The following is an 18,538-nucleotide window of genomic DNA, read 5'->3' on the forward strand; positions in this document are numbered from 1 at the left end:
AGCAATAGATTTGATGGGGAAAAATAAAACTGCTACAGTAGCTTTTTTCATCTGTTTCACAATCTCTTAATCCCTTTTGGTCTTACCCAGTTCTGCACTGTTTTCCATTAGGCCTTCTCCACTACTCCAGAGCTGCATACATGGGAAAGGATCTTTTCTGTAGCTGAGAAGGAAGATGTTGACAGCGTGATGGACTGTAGATCTAATCAAATAAGCTGTGTTTGGAAACGCTTTCCTTTTGGTGTCAGGCTGTGTCATCTTTAATTTGGTGAACAATATGAAAGGAACAAACTGTGGATCATGGGCTGACACAAGCCGGATAGGTACAATGGGGAGCAGAGAGAATGCCTGTGGGTGCAGCTTTCCTCTTTGAAGAAACGGGGCATCCCAGCCTTATGAAAGAGATCTAGTGTCAGCCACGACAGATGGAAGTGGACTCCTCACTGTCCGTGTGACAGTGGATGTTCTGAGGCTCACAGTCAGCCCGGAGGGAGGCTGTGTTGAAAGTTTCAGTGGCCTACCAGCTGGGTCTGAAACGACTGCAGAAGGATAAGGAGACATTGATGTCTAGTGAAAAGGTTTTGATTATAGGATCATAAATTCAACTGCTCAGGCCAAAACTCTGGATTGCTCCAGTCCTTTCCCTACCAGTGACCAAGAGACGAAGCTTAAGGAAAGGCTAAGAAGACACGTACAACTTGTTTGCCCTACTTACACCCTTCTTGGTGTTGCAGTCTGCAGTTTTTCAGCCTTTTTATTTGTTGGCCTGAATAATTTTCTATGTACACAAGCTGTGTCATTCCACTCTAACAGCACTCTGTTGAGAAGCCTAGCTCTGCATTCCTGTGTGTTTTCCTCTCTTTTAGCTACTTATTAGTTCTAGAGAAACTTTATTTTAATCATGGGACATCTTAATTTTCAAGGCCTTTGTTTTCATACCACACCTGTCCAAAAACATTGTTATTAGTGGGATGGACGTATCTATGTGCTTGTTGAGTCTTCCTAAAAGCACCTAGCCTTTCCTAATAGGTCTGTAAATCAGGACTTCTCCCCTCTGCCAGCCACTCAGTTTTCTTTTTAATTTTCAGTTTTCTGTTGTGGAAGACACTGATTTTCCAGATCCTCTGCAGAGCTCTTTAAAATAAACAGCAAGCAAAAATCCTTGGCATCTTCTTTCTTATCTTTTCTTTAATCACTCTTTTTTGTCTGTCCATTGCAGGCAGGTTTTTAGATTGACTAATCAGGAACCTGAAGTTGTGGATCCAGGATCAGTGTCTGTTTGTAAGATTTATGGGGGAAGGAATGTAGGTGATGTGGTGTAACAGTGCTATTATTGATTCTCAACTTTCATTCATTAGTGTCTAAAATGTGACTTTTGGTTTTGTTGTTGTTGTTCTTGTTGTTTTTTGCTTTTAGTAAAGTTTGCAGTACCTAAAGCATGCCTTCTTAAAGGTGCCCCACCTTGGTCTGAAAAGAGCAAGAGATCTAGAATTCACCATCTCCCTTGTTCTAGGTCCTGTCCTTAAAGAAAACACTCATGAAAAACTAATTTGCAGTTGTCAGGCTGCAGCTTCTGGCAGAAGATGAGCTAGAATGGCAGAGCCCTTCAGTTTCTTAAATTTTTATCATAGGGAGATACTTCTACACTACATTCCCTGGCTTTTCAGTGTTTCTTTTGGCTAAGATACATTCATTTTAAACAGTTTAGTTTTCAGGTGGCTGGAAGGCACCTTTTAGCTTTTTTTCTGTGCTCCAGGATTTTTAGTGACCATGAGGCGTGGATGCTGGCCCCTTATTGGGCTCTACTGTCTCTCACCAGTAGGCAAGGACAAAATTGCCTCCCTTTTTTTCTGCTTCTCTCTGCAGCAATGCTCTGCTCTGTATGCATGACCTGTATGACTTATTCATAGATGTCTGAACATGTTTTTGGTTGTATTAAGAAGCTTTTTGTTGAAGATGCACTTTTTCTTTCTGTTGTTCTGCATGTCCATAAAGAATCAGGAGTGGTTGCTTCTCAAGCAGAGATGAGGTTTATGGGGCTTTGTCTATTAAGCTAACAGGACAAAAAAGAAAATGTAAAAGGTGGAAATGCAAAGGGCAGGTAGTCAAGTAGTTTCTCACTCTTGTGACAGTTGTTCTGAGGTAAATGACAGGAGGCATTTGGTTTCTAGGGCTCAGGGCTATCTGACCTGCGTAGGTCCTGAAGCATATTTTCAAATCTGGTGGTAACTCAGCAGCTGATATTTCTAGTGTGCTTGTTGCTTCTTTTGCGAAACAGATTTTCTTTAACCTTGCTACCTGTGTTTCTGATTGGGATGAAATTATATACTTTTTTCCCCCTCCAAACATCCCAGGCTGGACTTGAACCAGTAATTGTTCTATCTGTGGAGTATTTATTATTAGAAGTATCAAGCAGTAGCCAGCTTACTCTGGCAAGCTGAGGACAGAATGCACAATTACTCACTGCAGGTTGAGATACATTTGAAAAATTGCTATGACCATTGGCCAACTCATGTACAAAATTTAGTTTTCCACTACTTTATTACAGCTATGAGTTGAAAATTATTTTCACATTGAAATATGGCATAAGGTTTATTATGTTTTTTCAAAGGAACAAATTCTGAGCGTATGTGTTCTGTAATGTGTAAAAACCTGGCATAACACTGTCAAATTAAGTATCAAAGTACAAATATGGTTTATTACAATGGATCTGTCCTGAAGAACACATTTTAAAGTTTTGTTGGGGTTTTTTTTGGGGTGTTTTTTGTTTACTTAATTGCTCGGGGGGGTTTTGTTGCTTGTTAGGTTTTTTTTTTCCATGACACAACAAGCTGGTGTAAAATCTAATTGCGGAATGAGAGGACACATACCTACGTCATAGAACTGCTTAACTCAACGGATAAGAGAACTTATGGAAGGGAAGCGATTATTTGCGTGTTCTGGGAGTGTGTAAGTGGATACTGACTGTTGTGAACTAGATGGCATCATTGACATATGTGGAAATGGCTTATATAGAGGCAGTCCAGACCAGCTTGTAAAACTCTCCCATAATCTTAGTAACACCCCTTCTCCTTGGAAACTGAATCACGCAGTGGTGCAGAAAGAAATTAAACAGACCATGCTTGCATATACAAGAGTTTTTCTGGGATGTTCTGGCATAGAGAGAAGCAGGTGAAGGCCATTATCTGTCTTGATATTATTGTTCTTTTTCCTAATATTGTCTTTAACTATTAACTATAAAGGGAACAAATTCCTCTAGAACAGTAGATTGTCAAATAACAATGAAATTTGAACTTCCTATCTAAAACCAAGTTTTATGCCTCTGGGGACTTTTGTCTTTGAGGAAAAAAAGCTCAGGGAGCCATTGAGTATGATTGAGAATGCACTGGGATTTCCCGAGGATAGAAGAAAAAGCAAACCAGCTGTGATGATATCACCTTTGGGCAAGTCATCAGTGTTGAGGAACACACCTAGTGCAGGCATTTTGTTATGTAGCTGCAGTGTGAGCTGCAGGTTGTACCTGGCGTGAGGGGAGATGATGGGAGCCCCCGGCAAGGGGCCGTGGATTGACACCAACCCTTTGCCTGACAAAGGCCACGGGGACTTGCTGTGCTGGCCAGGGGGTGGCTGGTCACCCAGAGACTGACTTTACAGGAGCCAGTAAACAGCAAGGGACTAAATGTCACCATTGAAACAGGTGCATTGAAACAGACTATGACGGTACGATATCCCAGGGATTCCTTTGTTGGAGGTCCTTCCTCAGAGGCCCCCCCTTGGCATCGCTGCACCAAGAGTTTTCAAAGGAAAATAAGTCAACATCTATATGGACTCTTGGTATGCCTTTGGACTACCAAAAGCAAGAGTCTTATGGAAGGAATGGGGATTTTTAACGTCAGCAGGGGAAGAGAGTATGTAATGGAGAGGAAATATGCAATTTGCTAGAATTGCAGTTACCTGCAGAAATTGCTGTAATGCATTGCCCAGCCCACACCAGAGGCACTACAGGAGTCAGTAGAAATTGCCCTCGCTGGTGCAGCTGCAAAGGCTGCAGCCAGGCAGCCTCTGGGACAATGTGCTGTTGTGGCTTTGGCAGTGACCAGAGGGAATGGACAAATTTGACAGACTGCAGGACTGTATATGAGAAGGACTGCTCAACTGAAGAAAAAAGACAGTGGGAAAAGTTGGAAGCAGCCCAAACTGATGATGGAATAGGGACAATTGGGTGAAAACTGATTCTGCCCAAGAAATATTTAATAACTGTAGCTAGGTGGTTTCATGATAAAGCCAATGGGAGGGATAGAAGCAATAGCTAACCAAATACAAAAGGTATGGGTGGCTCCAGGAATTTATGCAGCATCATAAAAAGAATCACAAACTCTCTTTGGAAGGCGTTTAGCTGTGCCAGGGACTTACATCCCAGTGAAGTCGAGCTTATTGGATAGATGTGAACACTTGACACAGTATGTTTTATATATGCAGAAAGGGTTCAAAAAGCAGAGTAGGTATGGTCAGTGGTATCAAACCACACCACCTGAAACACAGGTACATGGTATACAGCCTGAAGGTGAAGTGTTAGTTAAGGCATTCTCTTGAAAATCCAAATTAGAACCTAAATGGGAAGGGCCATGTACTCTTTTACTGTGTTCCTAGTTTGCTGTTAAAGATGTAGGTAAGGAAAATTGCATACACCATTCTCACATCAAACGAGTAGTGATGATCAACCAGTCGATAAATGACTGACGTCTGAGAATCCTTCATGATTTTCTGTTGGGAATAATTTAAGTATTTGTGCATGGGAATCTATAACCTTGTACTCTGCCCTTAGGCAATCTTGTTAGTTAAAATTCTGTTAACTGTGTTACTTGTAATAATGTAGAAGGGCAGTGGTTAAATGCCTCAAAAGTTTTTTCTTTTTCCTCTTACTGTATTGGTAGATATGCTTAATTAAAAGAAAGGGAGGACTGTTGATGAACACAACAAAGCAAGTAGCTGGTGTGCAGCTTCAGTGTGAGCTGCAGATTGTGCCCAGGGTGGGGGTAAATGTCTGGAGCCCCAGGCAAGGGGCCACAAATTGGTGCCGACCCTTTGCCAAACGCAGGGCATGGGGACCTGCAGCGCTGGGTGGCTGGTTCGTCTAGAAATTCTGTAGAATCCAGATAAGACATGACAAGACCCCAGACCAAATATCACCATTGACCAAGAGGGCATGAAGAACACAAGAGGAGCACAGCCTGTAAGGGTACAAAAGCTCAGTGGTGTGAGTGGCCAGAGTGGCTCCTGAATGGTCAGACAGGAAAGTTTCCTTAGCCAGCTGTCTGCAAACTAAAAAAGGGTCACACTGAAGATCAGAGAATGAAACTGTAGAAATGCAAGCGGCAGAGGAAGGTTGAACCTGCTCCCCTGACCATGCTCCAACTAGGGGGAAGGGTTCCTTACAAAAATGGGAAAATGGTTACAGAAGGGCTGTAGAGGGATGTTTTAAGTGACTAACAGTTGGCATGATTTGTCATGTTTTTGTCAGTCCCAGGAAATCTCTTCTGTGTAATAACAAACAGTCTCTGCTGTGATCAGCACTGGGCTTGAAAACTGAAAAAAAATTTGTCCCATTTAGTCTTATTTAGTTTGATATGACATATCAGTGCAGCAAGTGGCAGTTGCCCCACTTATGCTAGTTTTTATTATGAAAGTGCTTGGTAATATGAAGTCTGTATGGCAGATCTATAGCGTGAATTTTCCCAGCAAAAAACCCTGTCTTCCAGAATTTGAATCAAATTGCCAAATCTCTAATCAGGAACTTACTGTTATATTTCTAAACTCTAAATAGCTTTTGGACAAGTTTATTTAATCCTTTTTAATTATGGTGACTGCATGTATGATAAAATGTTTTGAATAGGTACAATGAGCACCGTTTTCTTTGGAATGGAGGTTTAAAATGATTGATTTCAGGCTGTGGGCTTTTTGATAACCTAATATAATAGGTTATAACAAGACCATTGAGCAACAGATGTTATCAGTTTGCTGTATGCCTGAGTTTTTTTAAGATAAAATACTGTTCTCCAAGGAAGGTTACTGTTGACCTCAGCTATGAAAAGTGACTTGAAATGGCCATGAAAGATGAATAACAGGCTTCTCACAAAAGCACCCTTTGGAGAGAAGGGAGAGGACTTGCCTGAGAGGGACATTTTGCATTACCTAAGGATCAATTGTACGCTTTGGTCCAGGATCAGGTGATGAAAACCTACCTCTGTGTGGTGTTTCTGGTGGTGTCAGGTGTAGATTGAATTTGATATCATAAGTGTAACCTCTGTTTAGTTTTAGCTGTTATTCAGATACATTTGTTTTGGCTACCAGCAGACTAATCAAGCTTTGCAAGTAGTGATCTATATTGATTTTGCAGGTACATATGCTTAAACTGCGGTTAAATGTTTATTGTAAGCAAACCATAATATTTGTCTGTTAAATTAGTGGAGGTTAAGTTGGTTATGATATTAAAAGGATTTCCTCATGTTGCATTTCATGTTCTGCTTGTTTCAAAACTTGGAACAACTCTGTGAAAGATATTGGTGGAAGGTAATAGACTTTACTCTCAAATTTTCCTGCCTCCCTTTTTTTACCTTTACTGCTGAGATGTATTTGGAGAGGATTAGGATCACGTGAACTGCTGGTAGTGTAGGCGTGCTTATCTGGTGTGCATTCCTAATGATTTGTTGTCACAATTAGCTGTGCTGTTTCTCCCGGTAGATAGGTGGGTTTGGCACAGAAATTACTGGTGTATCTGACTGCTCTGTAATGTATGTGAATACAAACTCTGGCAGTATGTTATTGTGTGTTTGGGGGGGTTGTTTTCCTCAGGTCCTCTGCTGTTACTTTCACTGTGCAGGCAATAATACATTCAGCTGGCTGTGCAACTGGCAAGTCATAATAATGCTGTCAAGGTTCATCTGTTATCATATTTAATATATTTTATGTATGTTCTGTTCAGTGCAGCCTCGTGTTAGCACAGAATCTGGACCTGTCTGTCTTGATTGCAGCTTTTTTTTTGTTTCTGTTTTTCTTACATCACTCCTTAATGGTCATAAACCTTTCAAAGATGAAAAACAGTCCCAGCATCTTGCAACAAAACACTTTCAGGTGTTTTGTTTTTTACAGAAATGAAATGCTGTTAATAGCAAGCCCAGAATTTCTAAGGTTGATTGCCTTTGCATAGCTATGAGAAGAATATGTCACAGAGGAGACTTCAAGGTGCAGCTGCTAGGAATTGAGCCTGCTCTCTAAGCAGGGTCTGCTACAGCAGGGGCAGGCAATGAAGGAAGATATGTGTCTTCAAGGAACAATTCAGAAGTTCTTGTTGTCAGACCTACCCTAACAGTGTATGAGTTGTTTTTCATTGCTGTTTCAAGTTCAGCAGGAGATCTGGTATATTCCGGGGCTGAGGGGCTGTTAGTCCAGTGCACATTATATTTTTTAATCAACTTCTTTCCTGTCCTGTCATATGCATTCGTACCCTAATGACAGAATGCTAGTGCATGGTACAATTTATTTATACAAAGATTTAAGGGGGTTTTTTGTTTGCTTCAATGTGGGTGATTTCATATTTATAGTTGGTATTGTGTGTTAGAGCAAATGACATTGGAAAAACAGTGAGGGACCCTGGGTACATGCACTTATTGCTGCCATTAACTAAGCCCCAGTGCTGCTGAGTAGTGGCATTTGGAAACTCCAGTGTTTTTTTTTTCCTTACTTCTAAGCACTCTTGTGCTTAGAAGTTATGTTCTCGTCTTATTCACCACCCCATCTGTTTCGTTTTGGCTTAATGCCAGTAAAGATCATGTTGGGAACACCTAAATTATGATTAAATTCTATTTACAACTATTTTTTGGTTGTTTCTTCCACGCAAGTATTGGACAGGGAGATTGATCTGATTTCTAGACTGCAGTTTACTGGTGTTACTTCTTTTGGTTTTGCAGATGTCCAGTTTGTCTCACCCAAAAAAGCTGTAGTTTTTGTCAACTTCCTATAGCACCATTGGGATCTGCTCTTAAGGTGGATCATGCTCCTAAGGTGGTTATGGGTTACAGCAGTCTAAGTAAATTTTACTTGTTCTGATGGTTCTAATTTGTAGACTTTCAGAGGTAAGGATGTGTCCTGAAGTAAAGTGAGATATTGTAACTCTTCCACAGTGAGATTAATTCATTAAGATTATCCAGGACCTTTAGTTAGGTGGTGAGAGACAGACTTCCGTAGCTTTGTTCTGCTGTTTAATAACCACCTCACATCTGATGAGTTTTCAACTTGATGTTTGTGTGAGGTTGGCTGTATTTTGAGCACTCCTCAAGACTGAAGTAAGCTAACATAGGAAAGATCTCATGTATTAATTAGGAATTTCCACGGGGCATGCTTGTTATTTCTAAGTTTAGTTTTAAGAGTGCTGTAATCCTGTAAAATTAGGAAATATTTTTTTCCAATAAAGCTCTTTAAAATTTTGCTAGCATGAAAGAAAACCTTGTGAGATAGGTAATTGGGTTATGTGTATTTACTTTTTTGGTCTCTGACCTCCTTGAAGGGATAAAAGAGACATATGTATTATATATACACTCCTTCTGCTGAAAGTACCTCATCAAAACACAAGCCTGTCCGTTCTGAGTCATACCACAGGTCCATCTAAGGCCAGTATCCTGACCTAAGTTGGCCAAGAATGGATATCTAAGAAAGAGAATAAGAGCAGGGAAAGCATATAAAGTGACTCCTCAGAACGCTCTTACAACCTTCAGTGAATTGGTAAACATGCTTTTTTGGATTTCTTTATTGTAAAGGCCAAGACTAAATTTATAAAACTATAAAGATTCTCCCTAATTGGCTCAAAGAGAGAGCAGTATGCAAGAGCTGATTTCACACTTCTTCCTGCTGAGGTTGGCCAAGAGACAGGATTTGGTCCTGCTGTTGTCACGGTTTCTTTCTCATAGCTGCTTTCATTTCTGCTTCACTTGCTATTTCTAGGAAGGCAGTTTTACAGTGTCTTAGAGTTGCTCAACTCTCTTGCATGTCTTCATGGGACAGGAATGCAAAAATTTCTTGACATCCTGTACTTTTGCTACAGGAAAAGGCAATCTGAAAGTTCTTGTTTTCACAGTCACTATATTTTAAATTATGTCTCTTTGCATTCAATGGTTGACACATTTTAAAGGTAAGAAGAGTGGTGCAGATATGTAAAAGTTCATATGCTTTGGTCCAGCTTTGCTGAATTTGAAGAGAGATATAATCCTTCCATCTCTCCTCTAATTCCCTGTAACACCACTTAACATTTAATATGTAGAAATTATGCTCTCTGCCATGTATTCTGGAAGAGAGGTAGTGCCTTATCATTCCCCCACTGACCATCCCTTGCCACTTCTCTTCTATTAGCAAATTCAGCTCTAGCACAGAGCTGGCTACAGGCTCTGATGCCGGTCAAACAATATTTACACTATATTTTATTGATTAGAAAGGCATTACAATAATGCATAAATTAAAAGCACAATTTAAATATGCTGATGGTTTCTGCACAAAGGTGACTTCATCCCTTCTTTTGCCCTTTTTTTGTGATGCTTCCGGAGTTTTAGGTTAATGTGTTACACCTTGCCATGGATGTAGGTAATGCTTCAGTGTTGTTCTGGTAAACCCTTTGCCTGTAGGTCTGGGCATGTTTCTGCAGTATTAGTACTGCCTCAGGAACAAGTTTTGATTCATGCTGCTTTGTGCTGCTACTGTGATGTAAAACAGCTTGAAATTCGTCTTGGGCTGTAATTAAATTGGCATTTTGTTTGGCTGCATCACTCTGGCTATACCAGAGCATATCTGCAAACTTAGTTCTGTAATTCCATATTGCCAAATAGCTGCTATTCATGGTACTGCCTGAGAAAATTTTGTTCTGTTTCAAAACCAGTGAAGATACATGTTATTCCTTTAAATAACAAACATGTTATCTTTGTACACATATATTAAAACATTGATAAAGGAAACTGGAATAGCGCACGAGGGAAAGCAGTTGAGCTTTGAGTGCTCGTGGACCTTCATGCTCTGTCTCTCCTCTAAAATTATTCCTTGGGATTACTTTCCACCCCAAGTCACTAGACTGAAATCTTATTATGCACATGCATCCCTAAAGTAATGTGAAAAGACCTTCAAGGTTAGGGAGGGGATACTTGCCTCTGTGCCTTTGTGTTAATATTGGGAGTTTTTATATTTTTATAATGTTGAAAGTTTGGGGCAGTCTATAATTAAATTACTTTTCTTTAAATACCAGAAGAAAAGCCAGCCTTAGAAGAGATTTTTGCAGGGATTCTCTCTTCTGTGCATTCTGCAGTGATGTGCAGGAAGGTCGGGTGCACAGTGTATGCAGAGCACACTGCTAGCTCAGGGAAGACCAGTTCAGATGTTCTGGTGAACATAAAAGAGCCTGGGAATGGTATTTGACTTGGTCATTAGGAAGAAGAAGCACAAATGTTGTGCTGCCAAGCACAGCATGTATTTTCTCTTTCCAGTTTCTTATTTCAATACCTGGTGATTGAAAGGGCAGCTGCCCCACACAGATGCAGGACTCTTTCACTGAGAATTTGGAACATTTTGCACTACCTTTCTTCTGAATCTCTTTAATATTCAGATTTTTCCTATTTCTCTTCTATAATTTTGATTATCCTTTAGCAGATGTTGGATTTCATGAACATTTCTCAGCAGCCCTCTTACTGAGTTAGTCTGCTGCTATTTTTTTCCATGTAGTTATCTTCTATATCTAGAATGAAATCTTCTTTTGTGAAGATTTGTATAAGATCTCTTTGAGATCTTTAGTTCATGTTTTGTTTGATCATTGTTTATGTCTTGCACTTTGGACATACTTCTGTTTCTGCTTCCTTTTGCATACTACATGCTGGTCACTTTCTAGCTTTCCCTCTGAGTCCTTTTATTGTAGGGAATGAGTTCTTTTCTCTACTTGAGCTCAAAATTACCTGGTGACTTTTTCCTTTTTTTTAGGCCCAAAGAAGTGTAAGGGTTGAATGACCAGCTTTAGTACTTTTTTAAAATTTGGTATTTCTGTTGTTAATCTAATTTAGGTCTGCAACCAGAGTGCTGCAGTAACACTCATTTTTAGGAAGGAAGATATTTCCTATTTTGGGGGAAGGACAATAGAATTGCCAAGATCCATGCTTAGTAAAAGATCCAGCCTACTTCTAAAGCCAGTAAAATATCTTAGGAAGATCTTTTATTAGTCCTTTTTCAATTAATTTTCTTCCAGGAAAGCAGAGTTAATGTGTTTTGGAAAGTCATTTTTATAGAAGATACATAACCAAAAAACTTAAAACAAAATTAATTTCAGCATAGGGTAGCTGGAGCTCCATATAAAAGCAGGAAGAAAGGGCATGAGGTAGAAGAGAAACACCATAGGCACAAGTTATTTCTCTGTATTTTAATTTGATCATCTTTAGCACCATGTGTATGCTATGAGGAGGACTAATATATACATGGCTTCAGCCTTTTCTAACAATCCCCCTCTTCTATGCTTGGCTGTTCATTACAGTGATGTGTCTGTAATCCTGGCTCTGTAAAGGCCTTCTACCCTATTCAGATGCTTTTAGGCTTATTGAACGCAATACTTGGCAAACCTTTCCGATTTGTGTTGGATGTCATCCAATGAAATCCATAAAAACTGCCCAGGTAGCAGCTGCTCTGCTAACGCAAGACCTTTTTACCCGGTAGCAATAACAGCCCTTGCAGCATTTCGGTATTAGGTTCTCTATGTGTTGTTGACTGTCAGGCCCAAGAGCACTGGACTGCAGCACGGTGTAGCTGATAACTCACCCTTTTAGTGTGTGCTGCTGACTTGAAGCATGGTTGTGTCTGTCAGGTTGGGCATGGAGTGAGCTCAGGTGTTTGCAAGGTGAGTTCGTTTTCTTTCCTAAGAGACTGGTTCTCTTTTAGTCATATGCAAAACCTGTGGAAATGTAGCATGTACTTATTTTGCGACCTCTAATAATTTTGTCATTTGTTCCCCCTGCCCCTTTTTTTCCCCAGATAAATGGCTCATTTAAATTGGGAGCTACTAAAATACTCTCTGGCTGGCAAATGCAGTGCCTAGCAGCAGTCATCAAGGACGAACCAAACATGAGTGGTGGAGGGGAACAGGTCGACATTCTTCCGGCCAATTACGTGGTCAAAGATCGTTGGAAAGTGGTGAGTAGCTCCAGCTTTGTGCTTCTTTAATGGCTCAAACAGACCTCCTCCTCCTGTAGTAGTACAATAACTTGTCTACTTAATCCTGGCCTCTGGCAAGCAACAGTGGAGTGGTATGATTCAACATGTTAGCAAGATACTGCAAGAAGGTTGATATCACTCTAGTGGTTTTTAGACTGTCTGGTATTTTCAGAACACTAAACTTGCCAAGGATTTTTAGGTAGGATTGAACTGTTGCAGCAGGCTGAGTAATTTTTTTAGTGAGAACTTAGATTTTGAGTTGCTGTGCCCAAGAATACTGCAGACAAGTCTATAAATAAAATACATTACAATAAAATAATATAAGTCCAAATGTGTAGGGTTGGAATGTCAGCTACTTCAAAAGTCAGAAATTCCATGATTAACTAGCTGGTACAACATCTGTGTAAATTTATTAGGATACTTTAAAAAATTATATAATTGTTAAGAGTTTTATTTCTTCATGGGACAACTGTCTCATCTGTTGTGCAAGCTGGATGGGCTTGGCTTTTAAGATGCTGAAAAAAAATTTAAATTCTGTGTGTGCCATTGTCTTCATTTTTAACTTGGAATACCAGCACTATCTGAATCCCTAATCTCACAGCAGAAGCCTTGCTACTTTGAAGTACAAGTGATTTGTAGTGGTAGCACTAAGTCGTTCTCTGTGCTGACTCGCTGTGGTACAGTGGCCCTGCGAGTTTTGCAGTGGAATGTGAAGAGCAGAGGACTAAAAAAATTCAGGACTCTGAATTCACTTCGGTTCCGGGCTGTGGATAGGTTATTTTCACCAACCTACATCAGACAATACATTATCCTTTCATTAGACTTAATGTAGTTGACCTGCACAGTTCAACCTTGCTCTGTTCTTTTTGCTCTCCCATTTCCTGCCTCTCTTCACTTTGCTTCCTGCTTTCTCCACAGCCTTCACTTTTCTGTCTGACCTATCCCTGAACAGCCTATTTATATTTAAGCAATCCAAACTGCTCTTCATTGTCTTGCTTCTTGAGAGGAAATGGAGAATCTATTTTCTCTGTGATTAGACACCAAAATGGAGACAACCTCTATCCCCATCCCAAAGCTTTCTGGCACAGCTGAAGGAAAGTCTTGCTGTACTCTTGCAGCTCTACTCTGGAGCACATATACTTGTTTTAGAAGGATGATACATGTGCAAGTGAACTGACATATAGAATTCGAAACATGCTCTGTGCTTACCAACATCTCAGAAAATACAGGTTGCAGCTTTTGTCTGTCCCTCCCTGCACAAATGGAAATTTCCCCAGAGCCTACAATTTGGTCAGATTGGTTCACGTTTTTTTGCAAAGCTGAATTTAGACACTCTCCTGATGCTTTTGCTTTAAGAGCATGCTGGCAAACACTCATTCTTCCTCAACATGAGGAAGAACTTCTTTACACTGAGGAAGGCAGAGCACTGAACAGGCTGCCCAGGGAAGTTGTGGAGTCTCCCTCTCTAGACGCCTTCAAAACCCGCCTGGACACATTCCTGTGTAACCTGCTCTAAATGACCCTGCCTTGGCAGGGGGGTTGCACTAAGTGATCTCCAGAGGTCTCTTCCAACCCTAACAATTCTGTGATTCTGTGATTCTCTGTTTTCCTTTACCCTAGCTAGCTTTGGCTTGTACCATTGCCTATTCATCAAACTTCAAGTTTCTCCTTCACAGACAGTTGTACTAAAACATCTGTAAATGATGGCAGTATTTTTGTAACACGGTCTAAACAAAGTAACTTTGTTCTTGGAAACAGCAGAACTCTTAAAAGCACCAAAAGCTACAAGTAAGGTCTAAAATATGCTAAGTTATGCTCACAGGGGAACATTTCAAACTAGTTTTCAAGTTGGTAGAGGCCCTAAATGTGGGGTTCAATGCTTCACTGTTGCCTGAATCTGTGACTGGGGACATCTAGAAGGTCTACCCACTAATTCTGCCTTAGAAAAGATAAAAATGTGTAGCTGTATTGTCAATAACTACCTCAAACTAGAGGAATAGCCTTTTATGTTTTGTAATATTGGCTCACAGTAGCCTTCAATACTGCAGTAAGGTCATTACCCCACTTGAAGGCTCTGAGAAATGACATGCCTTGCTAAAGGCTGTAAATAGCAATGAGAAATTCTTATTACCACCTCTGAGTAGAGCTGGGAGTTTGGCCTTGTGCTAGCTGAGTTGAACATTGTCAGCCTTCATTGAACAGTCATTCCCCCCCACCAAAGAAGTGCAAGGTGCACATTCCTTTTAGGCAGGCCTTCTGTGCTGTCCCCTTGCTGTGCTTGATGTTGGTGTGGGACCAGTCAGAACCACAAGCTGTGTGGGGCTCGAAGTAATCTGGAAAAGCTATGAAAATACCTCTTTTGGCCCAAGGAAAGGGATAGCATAGGATCAAGCGACAGAAGAAAAAGGGACTGCACCTTAAAGTGAGCATACAGCTGTAACATTGCATCATAGACCTCTCTAAATCTAACCCACAGTGTGCAAGCTGTACGGTCCAAGCTTTGCTGTGGGTGATGGATCCTGCTCAAGCAGGTGTATGGCATATTTATGTGGTGCTGGGGTGCAGCTGCCAGAAGGTTTTTTGTGTAATTTGTCCTCCCATTGTGATTGTCTCTGACTGGGCATCTACTTGAACCTTGTAGCTCTTAGTGCTGATATACTCCCAGTATTGAGCCAATTTCTAATTTTAGTTTGGTGTAATGTATTCGTTGAATTCCTTTCCTCCTCTCTTCCTATATGCTGGTTGACAAAGCTTTGACAAATGAAGATGTTAATTCTCTGCAGTTGGCCTCTTGGTTGTTCATTTTCCTGTCACTCGAAGTCTGTAAAATTTGGCTGTCTGACAGCAGTAAGATTTTTGTTCTTATTTATGAAAAAAGACATGGACAAGCAGTGCTTATGGTTTTTATCAAAACTTTTGGACTTAGAAGAAGTATTCTTTTGAGTCATCATTTGTTACTTGCAGATATTTTTGATGCTTTCACTGGATGAAATTTAGACAGCACTGGGACCACACAACTTTTACTGAGTCCCAGAGGGTGACTTGAGCCACATGTGCTCTGAATGGTGTGAAGAGCTTTGTTCAGGGGAGGGAACAAAGACAAACATAACTTGTGCTCGCTTTGAACTATGGATAAATGTGGATGCCTTAAAGCTGAATTGATGTATCTCTTTGTTTCACCTAAACGCTTTTTATTGGGGATTCACAACTGAGACTTATTAGCAAGACAGAGTTGGCAGCTTCTGCACTGAGCTTTGAATATAAGTGTTGACTCATGTACATGTTCTTTTGCTAGGTTCAATCTATGCTTTGTTTTCTTTAAGGTTTCTGAAGTTCTTGAACTGAAGCTCTCCTGTTTATTTTGGAAACCTTGCTGGAAGTCGTACACACTTTTGTGAACTCTTTACCTTGTCTGGCTTACAAGGGCCATTTATGATTCCAAGAGGGAATCTGGGACAAGGAAGGTTCTTTTTCAGTCTTGGGGCCTGTTTTGGTCTCACTCTGAATTGCTTTAAGTGGGCTTTGAGAGGTTTTCAGATGTTTTAGAATGTGGCTGGTTGACTTCTTGATTGCCTTCTCAGTTCATGGCTCAGTCACATGCCTGTTATACATGAGTTTGTTTCCCTGGAGATCAGATCCAGTCCTTTTGAGCAAGTTGAGTGGACTCTTGAGAGTTTGATGAATGTAGGTCAACTCAACTCATCCTCACCTGTTAAGTCAGATGAGGCCTTCTAGCAATTTCTGAATCAAGGAGCCCATTGAGTTGGGCTACAGGAGTTGCAGGCTTGACTATGCAAGTGCTCCTAAAAGGCAGTAACAGTAGTCGTTGTTTGACCTTGTCAAACATTTGAAGCCTATGGATGACAGCCATGACCCTGGCTGAGTTCACTATAGATAGCTGACTTTTTGTTTGGTCCTTTGCTTTGGATTCAGAGCACACATTCTTGTTCCTTGACCCTGCCACCGATCCTGAGACTGAACCACTCCTGCCTTGGTTATCCCGGGAAGGTCTGGTCTTTATATAATATCCTTGGAAGGCAGACTTTGTTTAGAGCAGTGGTGTCATATATGCTTCTGAAATAAAAGATTAAATTTGTAATTCAAAGCTATTTTTGGTTGGAGTTGTGTGTTGCCTTGGTTTTTTGAACTGTCTCTCTGAGAATACTGATTTCTGCTTAGTGAGAAGGCTGTGTGTTGTTGTTGTTGTTGGATTTTTATAGGCTCTGGAGGATTGTGCTACTAGAGGCTTTTTCAGGATAAATCCAAAATATTTCATAATATTTAAAGGAGACTTCAAAGGGAGCCATTTGTGTCCTATGTAACTACTGATTGTCTATGTGCGAGTCCAAACCTGTGTTTGATCAGATGAACTGTTCACTTGACCTCAGAGCCTGTAATGGAAACCTGGCCACTTGACTCATGCACAGGGACTTATGCATTTAGGTAGAATGAGTCCTGCTGGTTTTGTCAGCCTGTATCCCAGTCTTAACAGTAAATGGGCTGGTGGAAGGTAGGAAACGATGAGAACAGAATATTCCTGGGGCAGTGAGGCTTAACATAGGCTGATGACTCGTGATTGCAACTTAGGTCATTTTAGTTAGATGTTTCATTCTCTTTTTTGACTTTGTGTTTGTGGTATCATTATTGGTTTGGGGTTTTTTGAGTGGTATATGCCCCTCTCTTCTCTGTGTCCAGCAGAAGTCTGTGCTGTGTTCACCTTAGTGATCTCCCACAGAATACCCAAGCAATGAGGAAATGCTTGTGTCATAAGCCCCTGACCTCAGCCAAGACCTTGAGTTGCAACAACTTCCTTTGCAACAAAGAAAAGGAAATGGCTGCTGGTGGCCTCTGGATATTGCTGAAAAATCAAGGAGGATAGCAGTGCTGGTAATGTTGAATAGAACCATCTGATGTGCTGGGAAAAGTATGCCTGAGAATAATTTCCATGAGAGGGTAAGAAAGGATGTGAGGAAGCAAAGGCAGCTTTGACAGCATTCCATTGGCTGGAATGTGTGTACAAAATCAGTTTGCTGATTCAGCAGAAGCTCTGATCTTGATCTCGTGTCATCTCACATTTGTTTCTCTATAGACTTTTACGTTTCTTCTGAATTGGCTGTTTTCCCAGGTGTGCAGTCTCAATATTGTACTTTTCTTCCTGAACCTGCTTCTCTGATGCACACATTCTTTTGCTTTTTCCGAGGTAGTAGTCCTAGTCTGTCCTTAGTTTTTCCAGGCTCCTGATCATTCTTTTACTCCTGAAATGAATGACTTCTAACTCAGTGAGAGCCTCTAGCAGCAAGGTGTTCAATACTTTCATTGTATGTGACTAGACCTTCCTACAGATCCTGATAGTACCACTAGTAATGATATTACTGTGTTGTTCCATTTGTATTGTAGTACTTTTGCATTTTGACAACTGTGTTGGACATCAGAGCTGTCCCTTTTAGGGCCAATGAATGGAAAAAGATCATTATGTGTACCTGTGCTGGCTCAGCAATTTTTCTCCCCAGATCCATTTCTTGAATTATGTACCCACTGAGATGTTTGGGTAGCCTGTATTTCTTCTCCATCCCAGCTATGCTGTGCTGTATTTATTACTGTTGACTTTTGCTTGTTATGTTACCCATGTTCCAACTGAGAGTTTTTCAGTCTTTCTCAAAGTCCTTCCAGATCCCAACTAAACTTTTTGCCTTCTGTAGCTTTTCACTGTCCCTTTCCCTTTCTCTTGTGCCATTAATACATCAGGCAACAGAAGATCTTGTGTACTGAATCCTGAGGTATTAGCTGGCATATTGTTGCTGTGCCAAATGTAGTATTGTTTCGATAGGAAGGTTTTTAATAGCCAGCTAACTTAGTGTGAATTTCCAAGTAGAAATAGGGCTGCACTGTAATTATTTATGAATAATATGTGGTGACCTAGTTATTGGGCTGTATGCATATGCCTGTTTAGCCCAGTGGAAGGTTGTGAGGAAAAATGTCAAAAAGAAGAATGGCTCTGGATAGCAGCTTTCGTAGGGTTATCAAGAAATAGCTTCAGAGACAATAGCCAGGCTCTTAATATGGAAAATATTTCCTTCTTCATGTGGAACTGTTTTTCTTGACCTGCAAGTCAGTAAAGCAAATGGTTTTGGGTCACCTTAGGAAGAAAAAACCCTGCCCTGGGTAGGCAGGGCCCTTTGTTCAGCAAACTGGACAGGCCTTCTGTGGTGCAGAAGACACTAATATATCATCTAAACCTCATGAAACATTATGTAAGATCCATGTTTGTGTGACTGAAACGTCTTTTTCTCTTGAAGTGTTATTGCTGCTGTTG

At 40.6% G+C, this 18,538-nt stretch overlaps 1 protein-coding gene across 1 annotated transcript in view; it reads left to right on the plus strand.

Annotated features, from left to right (window-relative positions):
• The window catches only part of TTBK1 (tau tubulin kinase 1), a 108,461-nt gene that overhangs the window by 3,294 nt on the left and 86,629 nt on the right, over positions 1–18,538 (plus strand). The window contains exon 2 of the mRNA XM_027709840.2: positions 12,046–12,204. Coding sequence (XP_027565641.1) covers positions 12,097–12,204 — 108 coding nt within the window. The 5' untranslated portion in view covers positions 12,046–12,096. The remainder of the gene's footprint in view (positions 1–12,045; positions 12,205–18,538) is intronic.

Source organism: Pipra filicauda, unplaced genomic scaffold (assembly GCF_003945595.2).
Source record: "Pipra filicauda isolate LSUMZ 115617 unplaced genomic scaffold, ASM394559v2 scaffold109_size3271384_pilon, whole genome shotgun sequence".
Lineage (NCBI taxonomy): Eukaryota > Metazoa > Chordata > Aves > Passeriformes > Pipridae > Pipra > Pipra filicauda.